Below are 17,299 nucleotides of genomic sequence, written 5' to 3' on the forward strand. Positions count from 1 at the left end.
TAGATATTTATTTAATAAATTAATGCACAGGTGGATTGATGGTGTCAAAGTCAATATATAGAGATGAATCTCTAAAGTTTAAATATTTTATTTGGGAATCAAGAATTGCAATTCAGGGCTTACACACAGACCAGGTTGTCTTTGGTATGTCAGAAGAACAAAGAGAAGGTTTGGAGATTTTTATAAAACAGAAATGTTACATATTGCTCTTCAAGGAAGTTTACAGGCACTAGTAAAGTGGGGGTTTATCAGCTTCTTGGGGGGCTGGCAAGCTTTGATTAGTAAGTGATAGTGGTGGATAAAACTCAGAATTGTAGCAGGCTGTTTCAGTAGCTATTAGATAAAACTGGTTTTAGGTTACAGCAGGCAGTTTTAGCAACCAGGCTTGCAAAAAATTACTTTTTTGGAGCAATGTTATATGCCCTGAGTATTTGTTCCCCTGGCTTTTCAATTCTGTCTTAGTTGGATATGACAAGAATGACCCAATTCGTATGATCAGCTTTCAGAATGGATGAAGATCTTTCACAGAGTGTGACTTCAATTTATCTCCAGCCTCATCTGACGACTCTATGTCCCACGCATTGCTATCTACACACACTAAATTCTTGCTTCCTAGCCTTTGCTTGTTATCTCCTTCTCCTGGATTTTTTTTTCTAAATACTTTTTCTCCTGCCTAATCCTGAATTAACTTATAACATTCCATTCAAACATCATCTTCTCTGAAAGCCTTTCCTGCTTCCAGCCCCCTCCCCACCCCCCACTATGCTCCCTTTGCTCCCTATTTGTCTCTAGCTTTATCCCTAACTTTGCATTAGTCACCCTTTGATTGCCAGTTTGTAGTTTTCCTTAAACACTGCGAGGTCTTTAATGGCAGGAAGTGGGTCCTTTTTATCTTTGTTTATCCAAGACCCTAATAGGGTCTGGCATCCAATAAAAGTCATTGATTGATAAAGATCTAGTCTCTACCTTCAGGAATTCAGTTATAATGATCTGCATACACTGAACTCCACCAGACTATAAGCTTTCTGAGGGCTGGATGGCTGTTCCATCTGAAATGCTTCCCCTTGCCCTCTGCCCCCACCAAGGATGAACACTGACTGTGGTGGGAAAACCAGATGAGGCCCATGCTGCTGGCTGGCTACTCAGTGACTTCCATCTTTGCTTCCAGGAGCCTGAATTTTGCCTGAGACTCTCCCAGGCTGGGGAAGTGAATCAGGATTCCTCTAAGCCGATTAGAAAAGTGTCATTTTCTCTTGCCAGTGATTCATCAAGGGATGCACATGTGATGCTGATCTGGGCAATGAGATAAAAGGGAGTCTGAGGCTGGTCGCGGTGGCTCACATCTGTAGTCCCAGCACTTTGGGAGGCCGAGGCGGGCGGATCACGAGGCAGGAAATCGAGACCATCCTGGCTAACACAGTGAAACCCCGTCTCTACTAATAATACAAAAAATTAGCTGGGGTGGTGGCACGCACCTGTAGTCCCAGCTACTCAGGAGGCTGAGGCAGGAGAATAGATTGAACCCGGGAGGTGGAGGTTGCAGTGAGCTGAGATTGCACTGCTGCACTCCAGCCTGGGCGACAGAGCAACACTCCATCTCAAAAAAAAAAAAAAAAGAGAGTCTGCTGGGTGTTTATGGGAAAGGTTTCCCTCCCCATAACAGAGAGGTACTGGGTCAAGTAGCCATTCTTGCTCTTTTTCTGCTTTGGGTAGTGCTGGGTTAAGGATATGATACCTGGAGGTGTGGCAGTCATTTTGCAACCGTGAGGCAATAAACACAAGTATGAAAAGCCAACATGCTGAGTAGGATGGGAGGGGAAATAATGAAATAGATATTGCTGAGTCATTGAATCAACTGCTGACTTATTAGCTTATTAATAAACAATAAAGGCAAGGTGTGGTGGCTCACAGATGTAATCCCAGCTCTTTGGGAGGCCGAGGTGGGCGGATCACTTGAAGTCAGGAGTTCGAGACCAACCTGGCCAACATGGTGAAACCCCATCTCTACTAAAAATACAAACAGTAGCTGGGCATGGTGGCATGCGCCTGTAATCCCAGCTACTCAGGAGGCTGAGGCAGGAGAATTGCTTGAATCCAGTGAGCCCAGATCACTGGGCTGCTGCAGTCCATCCTGGGCAATACGGCGAGACTCTGTCTCAAAACAAACAAACAAACAGTAAATGCCATGGTGCTTTAAGCCAACATTTAGATGTTTTCACTTGCTTGCAGCTGAATATTTCCTGAGTGGTTTATCGGATAAGTGTAGCTGTGGCAAATTTTATTTTCCAAAAATGGCCCCAATAATATTTCTGGTTCCCCAAGCTCTTCCAGACCCTTGCCACTGCCCTATGAGGAGGTGGAGTCTACATCCCTTCTCCTTGAAACTGGGTGGGCCTTTGTGGCCCCCCTCCACAGTGGTAATGACATTAAGTATCTTCCACTAAAAGGCACTGCAGCATCCCACTTGGCTCTCCCTCGGGAACACGCTTTAGAACCCGGGTTTTATTTTGTGAGGAAGCTCAAGAAAAGTGGAGACGCCCCTAGCCTTCAGACCCAAGTGAGCTTCCAGCCAACAGCTAGCACCAACCTGTCAGCTGTGTGAAATGCCTTTTGGACAGGGCTGATTGATCCTGATTGACACCATAAGCAGAGATGAGCCTTCCTGCTGAGCCATGCTCAAATTGTAGATTTCTGAGAAGAAAAAAAGACTGTTGTTCTATGCCTATAAACTTTGGGGTGGTTTCTTACACAGCAGTCAATACCTGGAAATCCCTTCCTGCAGTGCTTCCTATAAATGCCAGGACTGATAAAAACAGTACTGAAATAATTTGAAGGAGGGACAGATGAGAGGGTCAGGGGAGGGACAAGGGAACAGAGAAGTCTTCTGGGAAGAGGTGTCTTTTTTTGTAAAATAGCTTTATTGAGATATAACTCACATATTGAAAGTGTACAATTCAATGCCTGTTAGTATATTCAGAGTTGTATAACCATTACCACAACCAATTTTAGAACATTTTCATCACCCCAAAATGAAATCTCACACCTTTTAATCATCCCCTCCAATTCACCTATGCTCCCTTCCACCAGGGCCTTAGACAACCACAAATCCACCACAGGATTTGCCTATTCTGAACATCTCCAAACCTGCCAAAGCTATGCCATTAAAAGGCACTACAGCAAAGAGCATCATGCAACTTGCATCACACTGGGAGCCTGGCACAGAAGTGGCAGTGGTGGCACCAGGCAGGGCCTGATCCACGGGGTCCAGGGTGACCATGTGGGTCATGCAAATGGCATTACACAAATATGCCATGCTTGGCTAAGTTTTTTGTAGAAAAGGGGTTTCACCATATTGCCCAGGCTGGTCTCGAACTCCTGTTCTGCCTTGGCCTCCAAAAGTGCTGGGATTACAGGTGCAAGCCATCATACCCAGTCCCTTGAATACTGTTATGCAATTGTTCCCCATTTTCCGCCAGGTATTGGTTCCAGGATCTATTAGGATACTAAAATGTGAGTATACTCATGTACTATAGTTGACCCTGCAGAACCTATGGAAATGAAAAGTCAGCCCACCCTATACACAGGTTTCACATCCCATACTGTATTTTCCAACCATGTTTCATTGTGGACGTGGAACCCTCTGATAGGGAGGGCTGACTGTATTTATTGAAAACAAAACAAAACCAAACAAGGGTTGTATTAGTGGACCCATGCAGTTCAAACCCTTGTTGTTCACAGGTCAACTGTATATCCAGAGCTTATAGGAAAATACCTCTCCCAGTAACCCTGCTCACCATTTCTCTCTTAAGCTATTATTATGATTAGCCACGGTTTGCTATTTAAATTTAAATTTAAAGAAAAATGTGGTCTTTCAGTTATGCTAGCCACATTTAAAGTGCTCAATAGCCATATGTGGCTAATGGTTACTATTTCGGACAGCACATATTTAGAACATTCCCATCATTTCAGAAATTTTCATTGGGAACATTCTGTGGAAAAAGGGGGCCATCATAATGTGAGTCCATCTTCTGGAAAAATCCTGGGAAGGGGACAAAGGAGGTCTGTTTGGCATTGTGTAATGGTAATTTCGTATTTAATTTTCAAAAATGTTTACCCAATTCCTATTCATCAGCCAGGTGTGGTGGCTCTTGCCTGTAATCCCAGCACTTTGGGAGGCTGAGGTGGGAGGACTGCTGCAGCCCAGGAGTTTGAGACCAGCCTGGGTAATAATAGGGAGATCCTATTTCTACAAAACACCAAAAACAAAACAACAACTTTGATGTTGTGGAGTCAGGACAGTCCTGGGTTAAAACCTTTGCTCTCCTTAGCTGTGTAAACCGTGGGTCTCAGCTTTCTTATCTGTTAACGGTAGGTACTTCTTCCTAGGGCTGTTTTGAGGATTAAGTGAAAGTCCAAGATTGTGTCTGGCACACAGTAGCTTCTCAGCAAATGTTTTCCTCCTATGTCAGGGAATGGCTCCTTTATCCCGTTTTGGGCCCATGGGTGGCCCTGAAGGGTGGGTGCTCAGGTGTTAAGTTCTGTAGATGGCATATCCTTGGGAAAAGCAAGACAATTAAAAACAGCGAGAGGTTGCTCTGGTTAAGTTTTCTCCTATAACTTTCCCCATGGGTCAATTGGGTAGAATCTGCCATTTTCCTAATACTCACTGATGGTAGTGGCATTCGGAAGCACAATAGCTGAAGCCGGAGCTCTGAGTGGAGAGAAAGGTCTGTTTCTCAGGCCCAAAAAGAGGTTACACATCCATGGCTGTCCAGTTTGGTGGTGCAGGCCCTGAAATCAGACCAACCTGGATTTAAATCCCCAAACCTATACTCTAAGCTATGTGACCTTGGGCTAGATACTTCACCTCTCTGGCCTTATGAAGTAGGAATAATAATAATACCGTCTAGGTTGTTAGGAGTATTAAATGAGGTAAAGCACTGAAAACGTTTAGGGACTGTGTTAAATCATTAAATAAATAAAAACGGGGATGACCTTATCGGCTTGACACAGGGGATTAAATGAGATAATATATGAAGACAACTACACGGCAAATGCTTAATTAATGTTGCTTATTTTTATGTCTGCAAACTGACTTAAAGGGGAGGCCTTTAAGAAAGACAGTGGGGCAATTTGCGCGCTGATGCTCTGTAGCATTCTAGGAGAAAATGTGCAGGGGGCCCGTTGGGACCAGAGTTCAACCAGGTAAGCGGCAGAAAACCACAAATACCTCCAGGCGTTCCTGGGGCAGCGTCGCCTCGCCAAAATCACGCAAAACTTGGTTTGCTAAGAATTGTCAGCTCTTCTAAAGGAGGCGCTTCACGCATCTCAGTCTGTGGAATGGGACCCAGGACCCAGGTAGAGGTGCGTTCTCGGCCTGGGGACCGAGTATTTTGTGCGCTCCGGTATCGCAGGAAGACAGCGCCGCTGACACTCTAGAGACCAGCGGGCACCGCCTGGAGGCGCCTTCACCACTTGGCGGTTCCGGGTCCGCGCCCCACCGCGCCACAAAACTCACGCCCAAACCACGTGATCAGGACCGTGGCTCCGCCCCGCTCCCGCGCCGCGCTCCGCTTCCGGTAGGGGCGGAAAGCGGAAGTGTGGGAGGGTCTGCGGGGCGGGCTCAGAAGGTCCGCGGGAGGATGGAGCAGTGAGCGGGTCTGGGCGGCTGCCGGCAGCGCCATGGAGACGGTACAGCTGAGGAACCCGCCGCGCCGGTGAGGGGCCACTGGCTAAGAGGACGGGCATGGGGTCAGGGGAAGAAAAGGCGGGAACTGGTTGAGGGGAGACACCTGTGTGGGAGTCCCCGGAGCGAAGCGACCCAGCCGATGGGGCACCTGCTGAGTGAGGGGGGGGGACGTTTGGTGGGTGAGGGTCCGGCTGAGGGGAGCATCTGCTAAGGAGGTTAGACTTGGGGCCGGTTAGAGGGAGCACTCGCTGTGGTGAGACTGTGCTGAGGAACGTGGGGACAAGTTAGGGAGAGTACCTGCTGAGGCCGGGCCACTCGGGGGAACGCTATCCAAGCAGGGACTCACGGAGGTGGGGGCGAATGCTGAAGCAGGGTGAGAATCTGTGAGGGATCTCTTTAAGGGGGTGGATCGAGAACTGGCCAAGAGGAAGGCCGGGTGGACTTTCTAAGGGTCTGAAGTCCCACTTGAGGGGTGCGGTGGGGGGATCTGTGGAGGGGAAGAGCTTTGCGCCTAAGGCTGAAAGCATGCGAGGAAAGGTTGAGGGTCTAGCAGGGGAGGGGATGGTGGAGGGTAGCATTTCAGAGGATGCTGTTGGTGGTATCCCCACTGTAGGATGGCATCTTTTATTACTGATGTTCAGTGTCTTCCTAATGGTCTTTACATCCTCCTCAGCTCTTCAGAACCTGACATTGGGAGGTAGGTAAGGAAATAAGAGGATATTTTCGAGATGGGGAGACTGAGGTCCAGAGTAGTTGGGAAACGTGTTTCCTTCTTTACTCCGGGTCACTGAACCCTGCCAGACTGTGCCCTTTTCAGGCCTCAGTTGTTTTGTGAATATCAGCACCAGATCCTAGTGGTACCTGGAATTGCTTTAGTTCAAGATCAGGATGGTGGCTGATCCTAGAAAATCTCAACCCCTGGATTTCCCTTGTGGACATCCCGGGTCTTTTGCCACTCTGCCACATCTGGAGAAAAGTAGGGACTAGAGACCGAAGGAGTCATGCTTCTCTGAGGTTCAGTGTGGTTACTTCTATTTCACAGAGACGTCTGACTTCCTGCAGCAGAATGAGCTCTAAAGAAGGAAGTGTTCAGGGTGTGGAAGTGCAGGGCAACCAAGAGGTGAAGAGAAGGGATTGACTGCCTGGGCAGCACTCTTAGGGGTTGTTTGAGCTTGGGGATGTTTGAGGTGCACAAACATTGCAGAAGGCAAATAGGTGGTTGGGATGGGCTTTGGATTCACCCTAGCGTAGTGTGCTGAGACTGTAATAGTAATGATTATTACACTCATATTGCACTTACCGGGTGCCAGGCACTGTTCTAAGTGCTTTCCATGTCTCCTGCTGAAGCATATGAAATTGCTGATATTTGACCATCTTTGAACCATAAAAACCTCATTTGAACTCATTTGAACCTCACAACAATCCTGTGTGGTAGATATCCCTATATGTCTGTTTTACAGATGATAAAACTGAGATACAGAGGGTAGTGATTTGCTGGGAGAAGTCATAGCAAGTAAGAGACAGAGCTAGGATTTTAATGTCCATGGGGTCTGGTCCAAAGTCCATGTTCTTTTTTTTTTTTTTTTTTTTTTGAGACGGAGTCTCACTCTGTTGCCCAGTCTGAAGTGCAGTGGCGCAATCTCGGCTCACTGCTACCTCCGCCTTCTGGGTTCAAGCGATTCTCCTGCCTCAGCCTCCTGTGTAACTGGGACCACAGGTGCATGCCACCACGCCTGGCTAATTTTTTGTAGTTTTAGTAGAGACGGGGTTTCACCGTGTTAGCCAGGATGGTCTCTATCTCCTGACCTCGTGATCCGCCCACCTTGGCCTCTCAAAGTGGTGGGATTATAGGCGTGAGCCACCGGGCCCGGCCATGCTCTTAACTGCCTCACTCTGATGCCTCTCTAAAAGTACCCCTGTTTCACAGGTCTGTGTGTATGTTAGCAGATATTTACTATAGTACCATAGTGATCCAATTATGAATGCACACTAGTTATGTTTCTTTGTGAACTATGTTCGTTCGTTCTTCTTGGTTTCTTTCTCTGAGGCCTTGGTTTAATTGAAAAGAGGATTAGGAATCTGAGTTTTGTTTCCCCCTTTGCCTTGTCTTACATAATCTTGGGCAAAGGACTAAAGTTTCTTGGCATGCTCATTCCTGTACCTGTTGGATTTTAAAAAATGTATTAAAAGCACACGAGAAGAACATTGCAGGACTGCGTTCTGAAGTGGCTGGTGATTCCCTGCTCATTGTAACTAGTAGATTGCCTAATTTGAAGCAGATCAATTTTATTATCACGTGTATCAGTTTATCAGGACATGACAAAGTGTCATGGAGTGGGTGGTTTAAGCAACGTAAATTTATTCTCTCACTGTTCTGAAGGCTAGAGATCTGAAATCAAGGCATTGTCAGAGTTGTTTCTTTTGACGCCTTTGCTTGGCTTGTAGATGGCCATCTCCCTGTGTCTCCATGTTCTTCCCTCTGTACCTGTCAGTGTCCTAATCTCCTCTTATGAGGACACCAGTCATACTGGATTAGGGCATGCCCATATGACCTCATTTTATCTTAATTACCTCTTTAAAGGCCTTGTCTCCAAATACAGTCACGTTCTTAGGTGGTGGGTATTAGGACTTCAGCATATGAATTGGGGTAAGCTGGGGACACAGTTTTATTATGTAAGATTTTGCCCATTTATCATGTATAGTTGTTGTAATCCATATCAAATTCTGTGTGGAAAAAGAAATAGTTACACATAAAATGAACTTTATGGGAGTTCTGAAATGGGAGAAAGCTTTGAGAATTAGCCAGACCTGTAAGTGACTACTTCATAGACACCATTACTTGTGTTTGGAAAGATACAGGTGTCTTTTCAGAAATTCAGATGGCATGTGTTTCCAATAACCCCAGTGCAGGAAATGCCCTTTGTGTTCGTGAGTTTGACATTTGTGTGTGTGTGATTAAGTGAATGATGACAGATTGGTGTCTCATATAGGAGTTAATAATTTTAAAAAATGAGTTGCCATTAGATTAATGGTATAGTGGAAGGCGTAGAGTGCATTCCTGGGATGCTGGCCATCCACATGGCCATCTGACTTAGGAGAGGAGCATCCACCAGTATTTGGTCCATGGATGCTCTGTTGATCAGGCTTGTTCATTTATGAGCAAGTGCTGAAACCGTCTGGAACCTGGGGAAGTCCCAGATAAGAGAACTGTATTATCAGAGTCAGGCTGTTTTGGTAATAGTGTTTTTTCTGTGAAGAGTCATGGTATAAAATATTATTATGAGTCACTTATCAAAATATTTTTATAGAAATGTTGATAATTCAGTAATACTTCTTAGGTGAAATTCTGTTTTATTGTGATAATTCAAAGATTGCTGATGAAATTCGTGATTCCCATCATTACATTTGTGAATCCATTTCACAAATATATTTTGACCACCTCTTGGTTATCAGGCACCAGAGATGTAATAGCGCCTTAAGTTCAAGTTGTTTTTAATAGCCCCGGATCAAAAACAAACAAAAAAGCACTTAGATTGTTTCAAAGAAGTATTCGAGCCGTCATGTGCTAAATGACGAGTTAATGGGTGCAGCACACCAGCATGGCACATGTATACATATGTAACTAACCTGCACATTGTGCACATGTACCCTAAAACTTAAAGTATAATAATAATAAAAAAAAAGAAAAAAAAGTTTGTCAAAGTATTATCAGAGGTTTGCAGCTGTCTATCTCAAGGCAGTGGCAATTTCCTTTGTTATGCTGTGGTCCCTGAAGTAGTTGAAATAGTGACTTTTGCATTTTGTAAACCACAGAGAGTCAACACTTCAAAGAAACATACTTGATCTTCCTTTGTATAAGCTGTTTATACAACTTTGATTATACTTGAGAAGTGAGGTATTGTCCAATGTTTATACAATTACAATTCAGGACTTTACCAAAAAAACCCTGGTATATGAGATGTTCGTTCTGACTTCTGAGTTTATAGAAGTTTCAGTTCTGAAGTTTAAGAGGAGTTTCACTTCATCCCTTTTCATTTTGAAGGTAGGAGTTTTTATGATGTCATTGGTATTTAATTTTTAGGACCTTTTGATTTTCAGAGGTCACTGTGATCATTTTGTTCTGTTGATATCAAGTTAAGGCAGTTTTGACTTGGAGCAGTTCTCCATTTCTCTAGTATATAGTCCTTGATATTCATAAACTATAAGATTGTCCTTTTGAGATCAGTGTTTATTGGTAGATACACTTGATGTGGTCAGGGTTTTTGTTGGTTTGTTTTATTTTTTGTCTTCTGATTTTAATCTGTTTTATTTAGGAAGGTACACATTTGTGTGTGTGTGTGTGTGTGTGTGTGTATGTGTGTGTGTTTAAGTCTTTTGTTGTAATAATTGATATTATCCAGCTAGTCTAAACCTTTTTTTTTCTACAAAGAAGTCTCCAGTGTGACTACTTCCATATTTCACCGTTTCCTCAGCTCTCTATTCTTTGTTGTTCTTTGTAGTTTCAGGAAGCCATTGTGTAGACTACACACACACACACACACACACACACACACACACACACACATATTCCTTGGCAAGTTCCTTCTTTAAGCTCATTAGTAATTTTCAGAGATCTCAGAGTTTTAAAAAAATGTTAATTTATAACCTCCCATGTTTGTTATGATTGTCTAGCATAGTCAGAAATCTGAATTATCTGGAAATTGTGAGCAGCCAAGTACCTTTGATTTTTGGGACTAGTCAAAGGTATGTATCTACTCATAGGAAGGTCTTTGTGAGAATATCTGAAACTCACAGCTGCCTAGTGATTTTTCACTTTTGATCATATCTAAATGTACACTTTCCACTTTCTGTTTCTGTGATACCTACAGAATTTATGTGTTTTGACAAACTTACAAAAAACTTGCTAATGGAAGAGCAAAGGTTTCCCGTGTCTTCCTTAGTCTGCAGTCCAATTCATAGTTATGTTTCAATTCATAGTTACCTTACATTAAACACCTTTTCTGAAGAGATAATTACATCATTTTAATTCATGAAATCTCAAGATTTAAATAGATTTTGAAGGATACATCGAATGCTTGAATCTACAGCATTTCAGCCACGTGACTTTTTTTTTTTTTTTTTGAGACAGTCTCTCTCTGTCACCCAAGCTTGAGCGTAGTGGCACAATTTCGGCTCACTGCAAACTCTGCCTCCTGGGTTCACGCCATTCTTATGCTTCAGCGTCCTGAGTAGCTGGGATTACAGGCGTGCGTTACCACGCCCAGCTAATTTTTTTGTATTTTTAGTAGAGACGGGGTTTCACCATGTTAGCCAGGATGCTCTCGATCTCCTGATCTCGTGATCTGCCTGCATCGGCCTCCCAAGAAACCCTGTTTCTTAAAACAGTCTTAACTAGTGAAGTCTGTATAGAGAAGTTCCTGAGATGCTAATTATAAAAAAAGATATATTTTATGTTCTAGTTGCTAGCAAATAAAATGTATTTTGTGTTTATATTTCTTTATTCACAGGCAGCTGAAAAAGTTGGATGAAGATAGTTTAACCAAACAACCTGAAGAAGTATTTGATGTCTTAGAGAAACTTGGAGAAGGGTGAGTGTAAAGAAACTATAGGTAGGTCATTGGGTCCCAGTCTTTTTCCTGCCCCAGAAGAAGCAGAAGGATATGAACCTTTCAGCATTGTTCTAGGTGGGGTGGAAGGTAAATTTACAGCTTGTGATGTCCTTCTTCGATTTACTCCAATCCCTATTATAGACAGATTTAGTGATTCCTGGTCTTTTTAACACGAAGAATATCTATTGTTTTCTCTTTTGTAGGATCTGTATGATTTTATCTACTTAACAGATAGCACTAATTAGATTATAATTCTATAAGAAACTTTTTAATTTGCTGTTCATAATTTCTGATTGGTATGCAATAACTGTTTCAATGAAAATCAATGTAATTTAGTATTTTAATATTTGCACCTTTGTGAAATATAGTAAATAAATCAAGCACTATCACCACCTCTGCAGCTACTTAGGAGATCCACAATCCTGGGTTGGGAGCCAGTGGATTTCCTGAAACACAGATTTGTTAATGCGTTTATAAAATACTGATGAAATGATATTAGTAATGTGCAGTGACCATCATTGACTTTCATGATACAATTAAGTTTACATAATTTTTATACTTTTATTTATCATTTTAATTCAATCCTTTGTATTTATTCCTTCTTCTGTAATGACCAGGAAATTAAAATGTTAATGACACCATTTCTGAAGTTTTTCTTGTTAATTTTTGAATAGGCGATACAATCATGATTCAAAATTTAAAAAAATATTAAGACGCATACAATAAAAAAAAAAAAAACTGCCTCCTACCTCTCTCTGTCTCTTAGCCACCCAGAATCACCAAGGGTAGCGGCTTCTTGTGTGTCTTTCAGAGACAGGCTATGTGTGTGCGAGCGCGCACGCGTGTTTGTGTGTGTGTGTGTGTCTGTATTTTTAATCCCTTGGGAGTATTTCTGGATCAAGGGAAGACCTGACATACTAACTTGTAAAAACAACTACCGACTGATGACTATATGCTCTTTAAAATCATTTCCTTTATGTCATTAGATTATTTTTTGGGTTTAGTATTTTTTATGTTAGGAGACGGATTTACAACGTTAAAGCCAATCCTGGATTACATGAAATGGTTTTTTTATGATTTACCTCCTTGTAAAAAACATTAGTCATCGTCTTTTTGTAAGTTGGAAAAATACTCTTTGGAATCCAGCAAGAAATCAAGCAGAGAAGGGAAGTAAAAATGACACACCAGCTGTGCTGTGAAAAGACAAGTCCAAGATGAATCTGAAGACTGCCAGTTGACTGGCATCATTAAAGGTATGGGGAAATGACAGTCCCTCTACATCTGTTGCCTGCCATTTTCAGCTTTAGCTTGCCATCCTTGCTATTTTCCCTAAGGCAGCAAGGCCGTGACCTTTAATCTAACAATGCTCATAAGTTATACTTAGAATAAGGTCAAGACTGATAGGCATAATTGACTATGTAACTTATTTCTCTCATTTCTAATACAATTTGCTCTTACTACTACAATGTGAGGTTGACCTGGGTTAAAATCCTCGCTCTACTGTTTACTGGTCATAATAGACAAGTGGGCTTAAGCAAATTGCTTACTATTTTGGAGGCTCACAATCCTCATCTGTAAAGTTGGGATAATAATATATCAGTTCATAGAGTTGTGTTATTACCTGAGGTAATTGGGGTAAAGTGTAGTGCTTATCACAATAATAAATGTTCAGTAAGTGGCAACTATTGCTATTCTATTTTAAATGTATCAACTGAAGCATTTTCAAGACCTCATCATGTCAAGTCTTAAAGTATTTTTAGGTGTTCTTATAGGTAGCTCTGTTTGAGCTGATTGGGTTTGTGGAATGTCAAAGGAAGACTATAGACAGAGAATATATCAGGAATATAATGTAAACAAAAAATAAGCTAATTATGATTTTTTAAATTGTATTTTATTTATTTGTTTGTTTATTTATTTTTGTAGAGACGAGGTCTCACTGTGTTGCCCAGGCTGGTCTTGAACTCTTGGCCTTAAGTGATCCTCCTGCCTCAGCCTCCCAAAGTGCTAGGATTAGAGATGTGAGCCACTGCACCTGGACAAATTGTGTTTTAGATCTATGGATGTCTTCTGCAAGGAATGGAAATTTCCCTATGAAGATATCACCAGGGAGAAAACAAAGCTTCAGATCTTTCTTCCCATACTATCACCTTATTGTTCTTCTAAATAATACAGATTTCTGGTATTTCTTGGATTTCTGTTATTCTGACTGAATGAACCTAAGCAAGCCTCATTTAACTAGGAATATTTTGAAGGAAGACCTTCACTGCACTTCTTTTCCAAACATGTGACACAATGCTATTCTTTTTTTTTTGAGATTAAGTCTTGCTCTGTCACCAGGCTGGAGTGCAATGTCACAATCTCGGCTCACTGCAACCTCCGCCTCCCAGGTTCAAGCGATTCCCCTGCCTCAGCCTCCTGAGTAGCTGGGACTATAGGCACACACCACCACGCCCGGCTTATTTTTTGTATTTTAGTAGAGATGGGGTTTCACCATATTGGCCAGGATGGTCTTGATCTCGTGATCTTGTGATCTGCCTGCCTCAGCCTCCCAAAGTGCTGGAATTACAGATGTGAGCCACCACGCCTGGCCAATGCTATTCTTAAATTGTTCGGGAGGATGAATGGTTTGTGAACTCTCACTGACTGGTATCATGTGGAATGAGCTCTGGCTAAAAAAACTGTTGGATTCTGGAGGCTGCAATCATTCTGTGTTATGAGGATCATATGGATCTGTGGCAGAGTAGAGCCAAAGCTCCAGACCAGGATGAGTGGAGAGCACTTGGGAAGTGTTTTCAAGTGGAGCCTAGCACCTTTTTTCTTCTACTTAAAGTTGTACACATTGACTCATTTGAATTTTTGTCATAGAATGATAACAAAAGCATCTTGCCCATGGTTTCATAAAAAATGAGTGCTATTGTTAAGACTTGTATCTGATTAATTTGGCCTCAGATACTGTGGTATTTCCATTTTTCTACATAGATCCTTGCCTTGCATGGCTTATGTAAAACACCTACTTCTCCATTCTCTGCTGTCAGTTGTAATTCATTGAATCATCTCATTTTGCTGTAGGGAATCAAGTTTTAAGGGACTTGCTTGTGAGTATGATTGCTGAAATCTTCTAACCACCCCCTATCCCTGCCTTCATATTACTGTAAATACAGTATATGGAATCAGGAATCTTAATTTCATGTGAGCTATCGGAGTTTTCCTTGCTATCAGGATGCATAGGGAGGTATGAAGAGTGTTCTGGTCAAGATTGCTGAGTGAGTGTATGAAGAGAACTTTCTAATATATAAGAATAATGAGTGAAAATTATTTTAAATATAAGGATATATAGACAGCTATGGACAAGGGATAGGAAAGAAATCTAAATAATCAGTGGAGACTAAAGCATGCCTTATCCTTGTCAGGAGATTGCATTTGAGCTTCCTGCATGAAGTTGGGGGCTGGAACTTGGCTCTCCATCTGTGAACTAAAGCTGAAATAAATTTGCCTGACCACAACCAGAAAGTGTCATTTGCCTGTGGCCTAGGGAAAAAATGGATATACTGGTTCGATAATAGGAACTGAGCTTGGATTGTATTTAAGTATGATATCTTGAAGGGCAAAAACCCCAAACTCTGAATATAAGACCTGGTTTAAGTTGTATAACCCAGACGACTGTACTGAGAAAACCATGAAATCATCGACAGTGAGTGTGGTATAGAGGAAAATCATTCAAGAGAAAATGAAATCCATGCAAGGAAATCTACTGCCATGAGATAATCAGCAGAATGGGAGAATTCACACTGAAGGAAAAAGAAATAATGGAGCAGTCTCAAAAACAATTTAATATAATTACAATTTTCAAAAAGATCAAGGAGGAGATAACATTTTTAAAAGGACATCAGATTATTAACATGATTATTAACACATTTGCCCAAAGGCAGATAAAAAGTTGGGAATCTTGACAATGAAAACTACAACAATTGAAGTTTTAAAAGCCCAATAAATTGGATAAACAGTAAACTAGACAAACTGAAAGGAGAATTTGTGAATTGAAAGATAGAAATGAGACTGATCACAACATGCAGAAATACAGTGTTGGAAACCAGGAAGACAACATAGATTGAGGAGGTCTAATACAGTTTCGGTAGGAATTCTAAAAGAAGATCCTAGAAGTGATAGAGGAAATAATCACATAATAATCCTGAGAGTTTTTCATTCTTGAGGAAAGACACGAGCCCTCAGATTGAAGAAGTTTATGAAGTGCCAGATAACTCCTAGTTACATTACAGTAGAATAGTAGACTGTTAAGGACAAAGGAAACCTTAAAAACTGTGGGGTGATTACTCATGGAAAATGATAATCTGATGAAAGCTGACTTCTCAGCCACAGTCGATGTTGGAACACTGTAACAACAGTGCTGAGGGAAAGCTGTTGTCAATCCGGTATCCAACCAAACTATCATTCTAGAGTGGAGGTAAAATAAAGACAGTTTCAGACATACAGGAGCTAATTTATCAAGAATGCCTTTGGATGGAAGTAACAATACCCAACAAACAGTGGCTAACCAATAAAGACATTAAGAACTAAATAATACATCTGGGGGTGTGAGATTCGAGAAGCGGTTAATTGGCTTGACAATGGTTTGACATCTGGGTAATTCTCATAGTCTCAAATGGCTGCATTAGTTTCAAGCATCATCCCTCACATGGCAGTAACCAAAGAAAGAAGGGAAGTGGCAGGTGGAAATGGGCCTTCTTGTGTGCTTGTCTCCTACCAGGGAAGAAAGTCTTTCCCAGAAACCTTTCAGCAGAATTATCTTCAAATTTCAGTGGCCAGAACTGGGTGACATGTTTGCCACTAGTTCAGTCACTGGCAGAAGGGAATAGGAATTCTGTGAGTGGCTTGGACTACCATGGTATATCTCCTGGGACGAAGCACATCACCACTGTAACAAATTAGGAAGTTATTTTAGCAAGGAAGAAGGGACACATGCTCAACAGTTGCCTCTCTCTGGCAAAAAGTATTTGGTGTAATATTTAAGGATCATTATGCTAGTTTTGCAAGTATGACAGCTTCTAATGGAATGGAAATATTTTTCTGTGCTCTGCATAGACTTAAAAAGTTTTATGTTACTTTCACATTGAAACAGTTCATGAGCATCTATTTGGCAGTTAGAGTATTCTACTTTGACATAGTAGGTGGCACTGTTATTTTGATTTTTTTTTTCACCAAGACAGTGTGAAGATACAGGTGTGTTGGGAAATATGAAAGACAGTTTACTCAGTATTATTTCACTGACAGCTGCCCAGGATTCCAATGAAAATGTTATCTGTATAAAGTGATGATGGTATCTCATTTGACCATCATAAATGAGATACCATCACATCTTGTAAGGTAGTTTGTATTATTGTCATTTTACAGATGAGAAAATTCAGGTACACCAAGGTTAATAAGGTGTAAATGATAGCTAAATGTAGTGTTGGTAGGACTCAAATCCAGCTTTTTTACTTTCAAAATCTAGTGGATCTGTAGCCTCCAAATTGACTAGATACATAAACTTTATTTTGATATTAAGCTGTTAAGGGAAGATGGAGTAGGAAGCAGAGTGTGTGTGCTGTGTTTACCTGATACTAATATTAAACAGGCTTAGATTTTAATTAGTTTCCATAATATTTTAAGTATTATTGTAAGTAAGAGGAGCAAGGACAGAAAGATCTTGTGGTACTAGAGTGAATACAATAAAACAAAGACTGCCACTTCCATATTGTACCCCAGTATAGATGGGGAGACAGTGTAAGCTTTGTTTTCAGACACACCCGGGTTCAAATCCTGGACTGATAACACAACTGGTTTCAAATCCTGGACTGATAACTTATGTGACCTTGGGCAAATCATAAACCCCTTTGAACCTTTTTACATTTACCTGTAAAATAGGGATAATCATCTCATCTTCATTTTTTGTAGGAATGAATTGAGATGGTGTACAGTCTCTAGCAGATAGCAGGCATGCAGT

The 17,299-nt window shown here is 41.6% G+C and overlaps 1 protein-coding gene and 1 long non-coding RNA gene across 3 annotated transcripts in view; one reads left to right on the top strand and one right to left on the bottom strand.

Moving 5' to 3' along the window:
- Positions 1–2,895: 2,895 nt before the first annotated feature.
- LOC101130150 (uncharacterized) lies at positions 2,896–5,572 on the bottom strand. Its single transcript, XR_176987.3, has 3 exons — positions 5,231–5,572; positions 4,668–4,791; positions 2,896–4,554 (listed from the first exon to the last, which is right to left on the bottom strand). It is a non-coding gene; the product is annotated as an uncharacterized lncRNA (long non-coding RNA).
- Positions 5,573–5,593: 21 nt separating this feature from the next.
- The window catches only part of STK4 (serine/threonine kinase 4), a 113,437-nt gene continuing 101,731 nt past the window's right edge, over positions 5,594–17,299 (top strand). Inside the window, exons 1-2 of one of the 2 annotated variants that reach the window (XM_004062218.5) lie at positions 5,594–5,717; positions 11,197–11,277. In XM_004062218.5, the coding sequence (XP_004062266.1) occupies positions 5,683–5,717; positions 11,197–11,277 (116 nt within the window). In that variant the 5' untranslated portion in view covers positions 5,594–5,682. Of the gene's footprint in view, positions 5,718–11,196; positions 11,278–12,400; positions 12,552–17,299 lie in introns of those variants that run through there. The other variant, XM_055373052.2, reaches the window with a different exon arrangement.

The sequence above is a fragment of the Gorilla gorilla genome, chromosome 21 (assembly GCF_029281585.2).
Source record: "Gorilla gorilla gorilla isolate KB3781 chromosome 21, NHGRI_mGorGor1-v2.1_pri, whole genome shotgun sequence".
NCBI classification, from domain to species: Eukaryota; Metazoa; Chordata; class Mammalia; order Primates; family Hominidae; genus Gorilla; species Gorilla gorilla.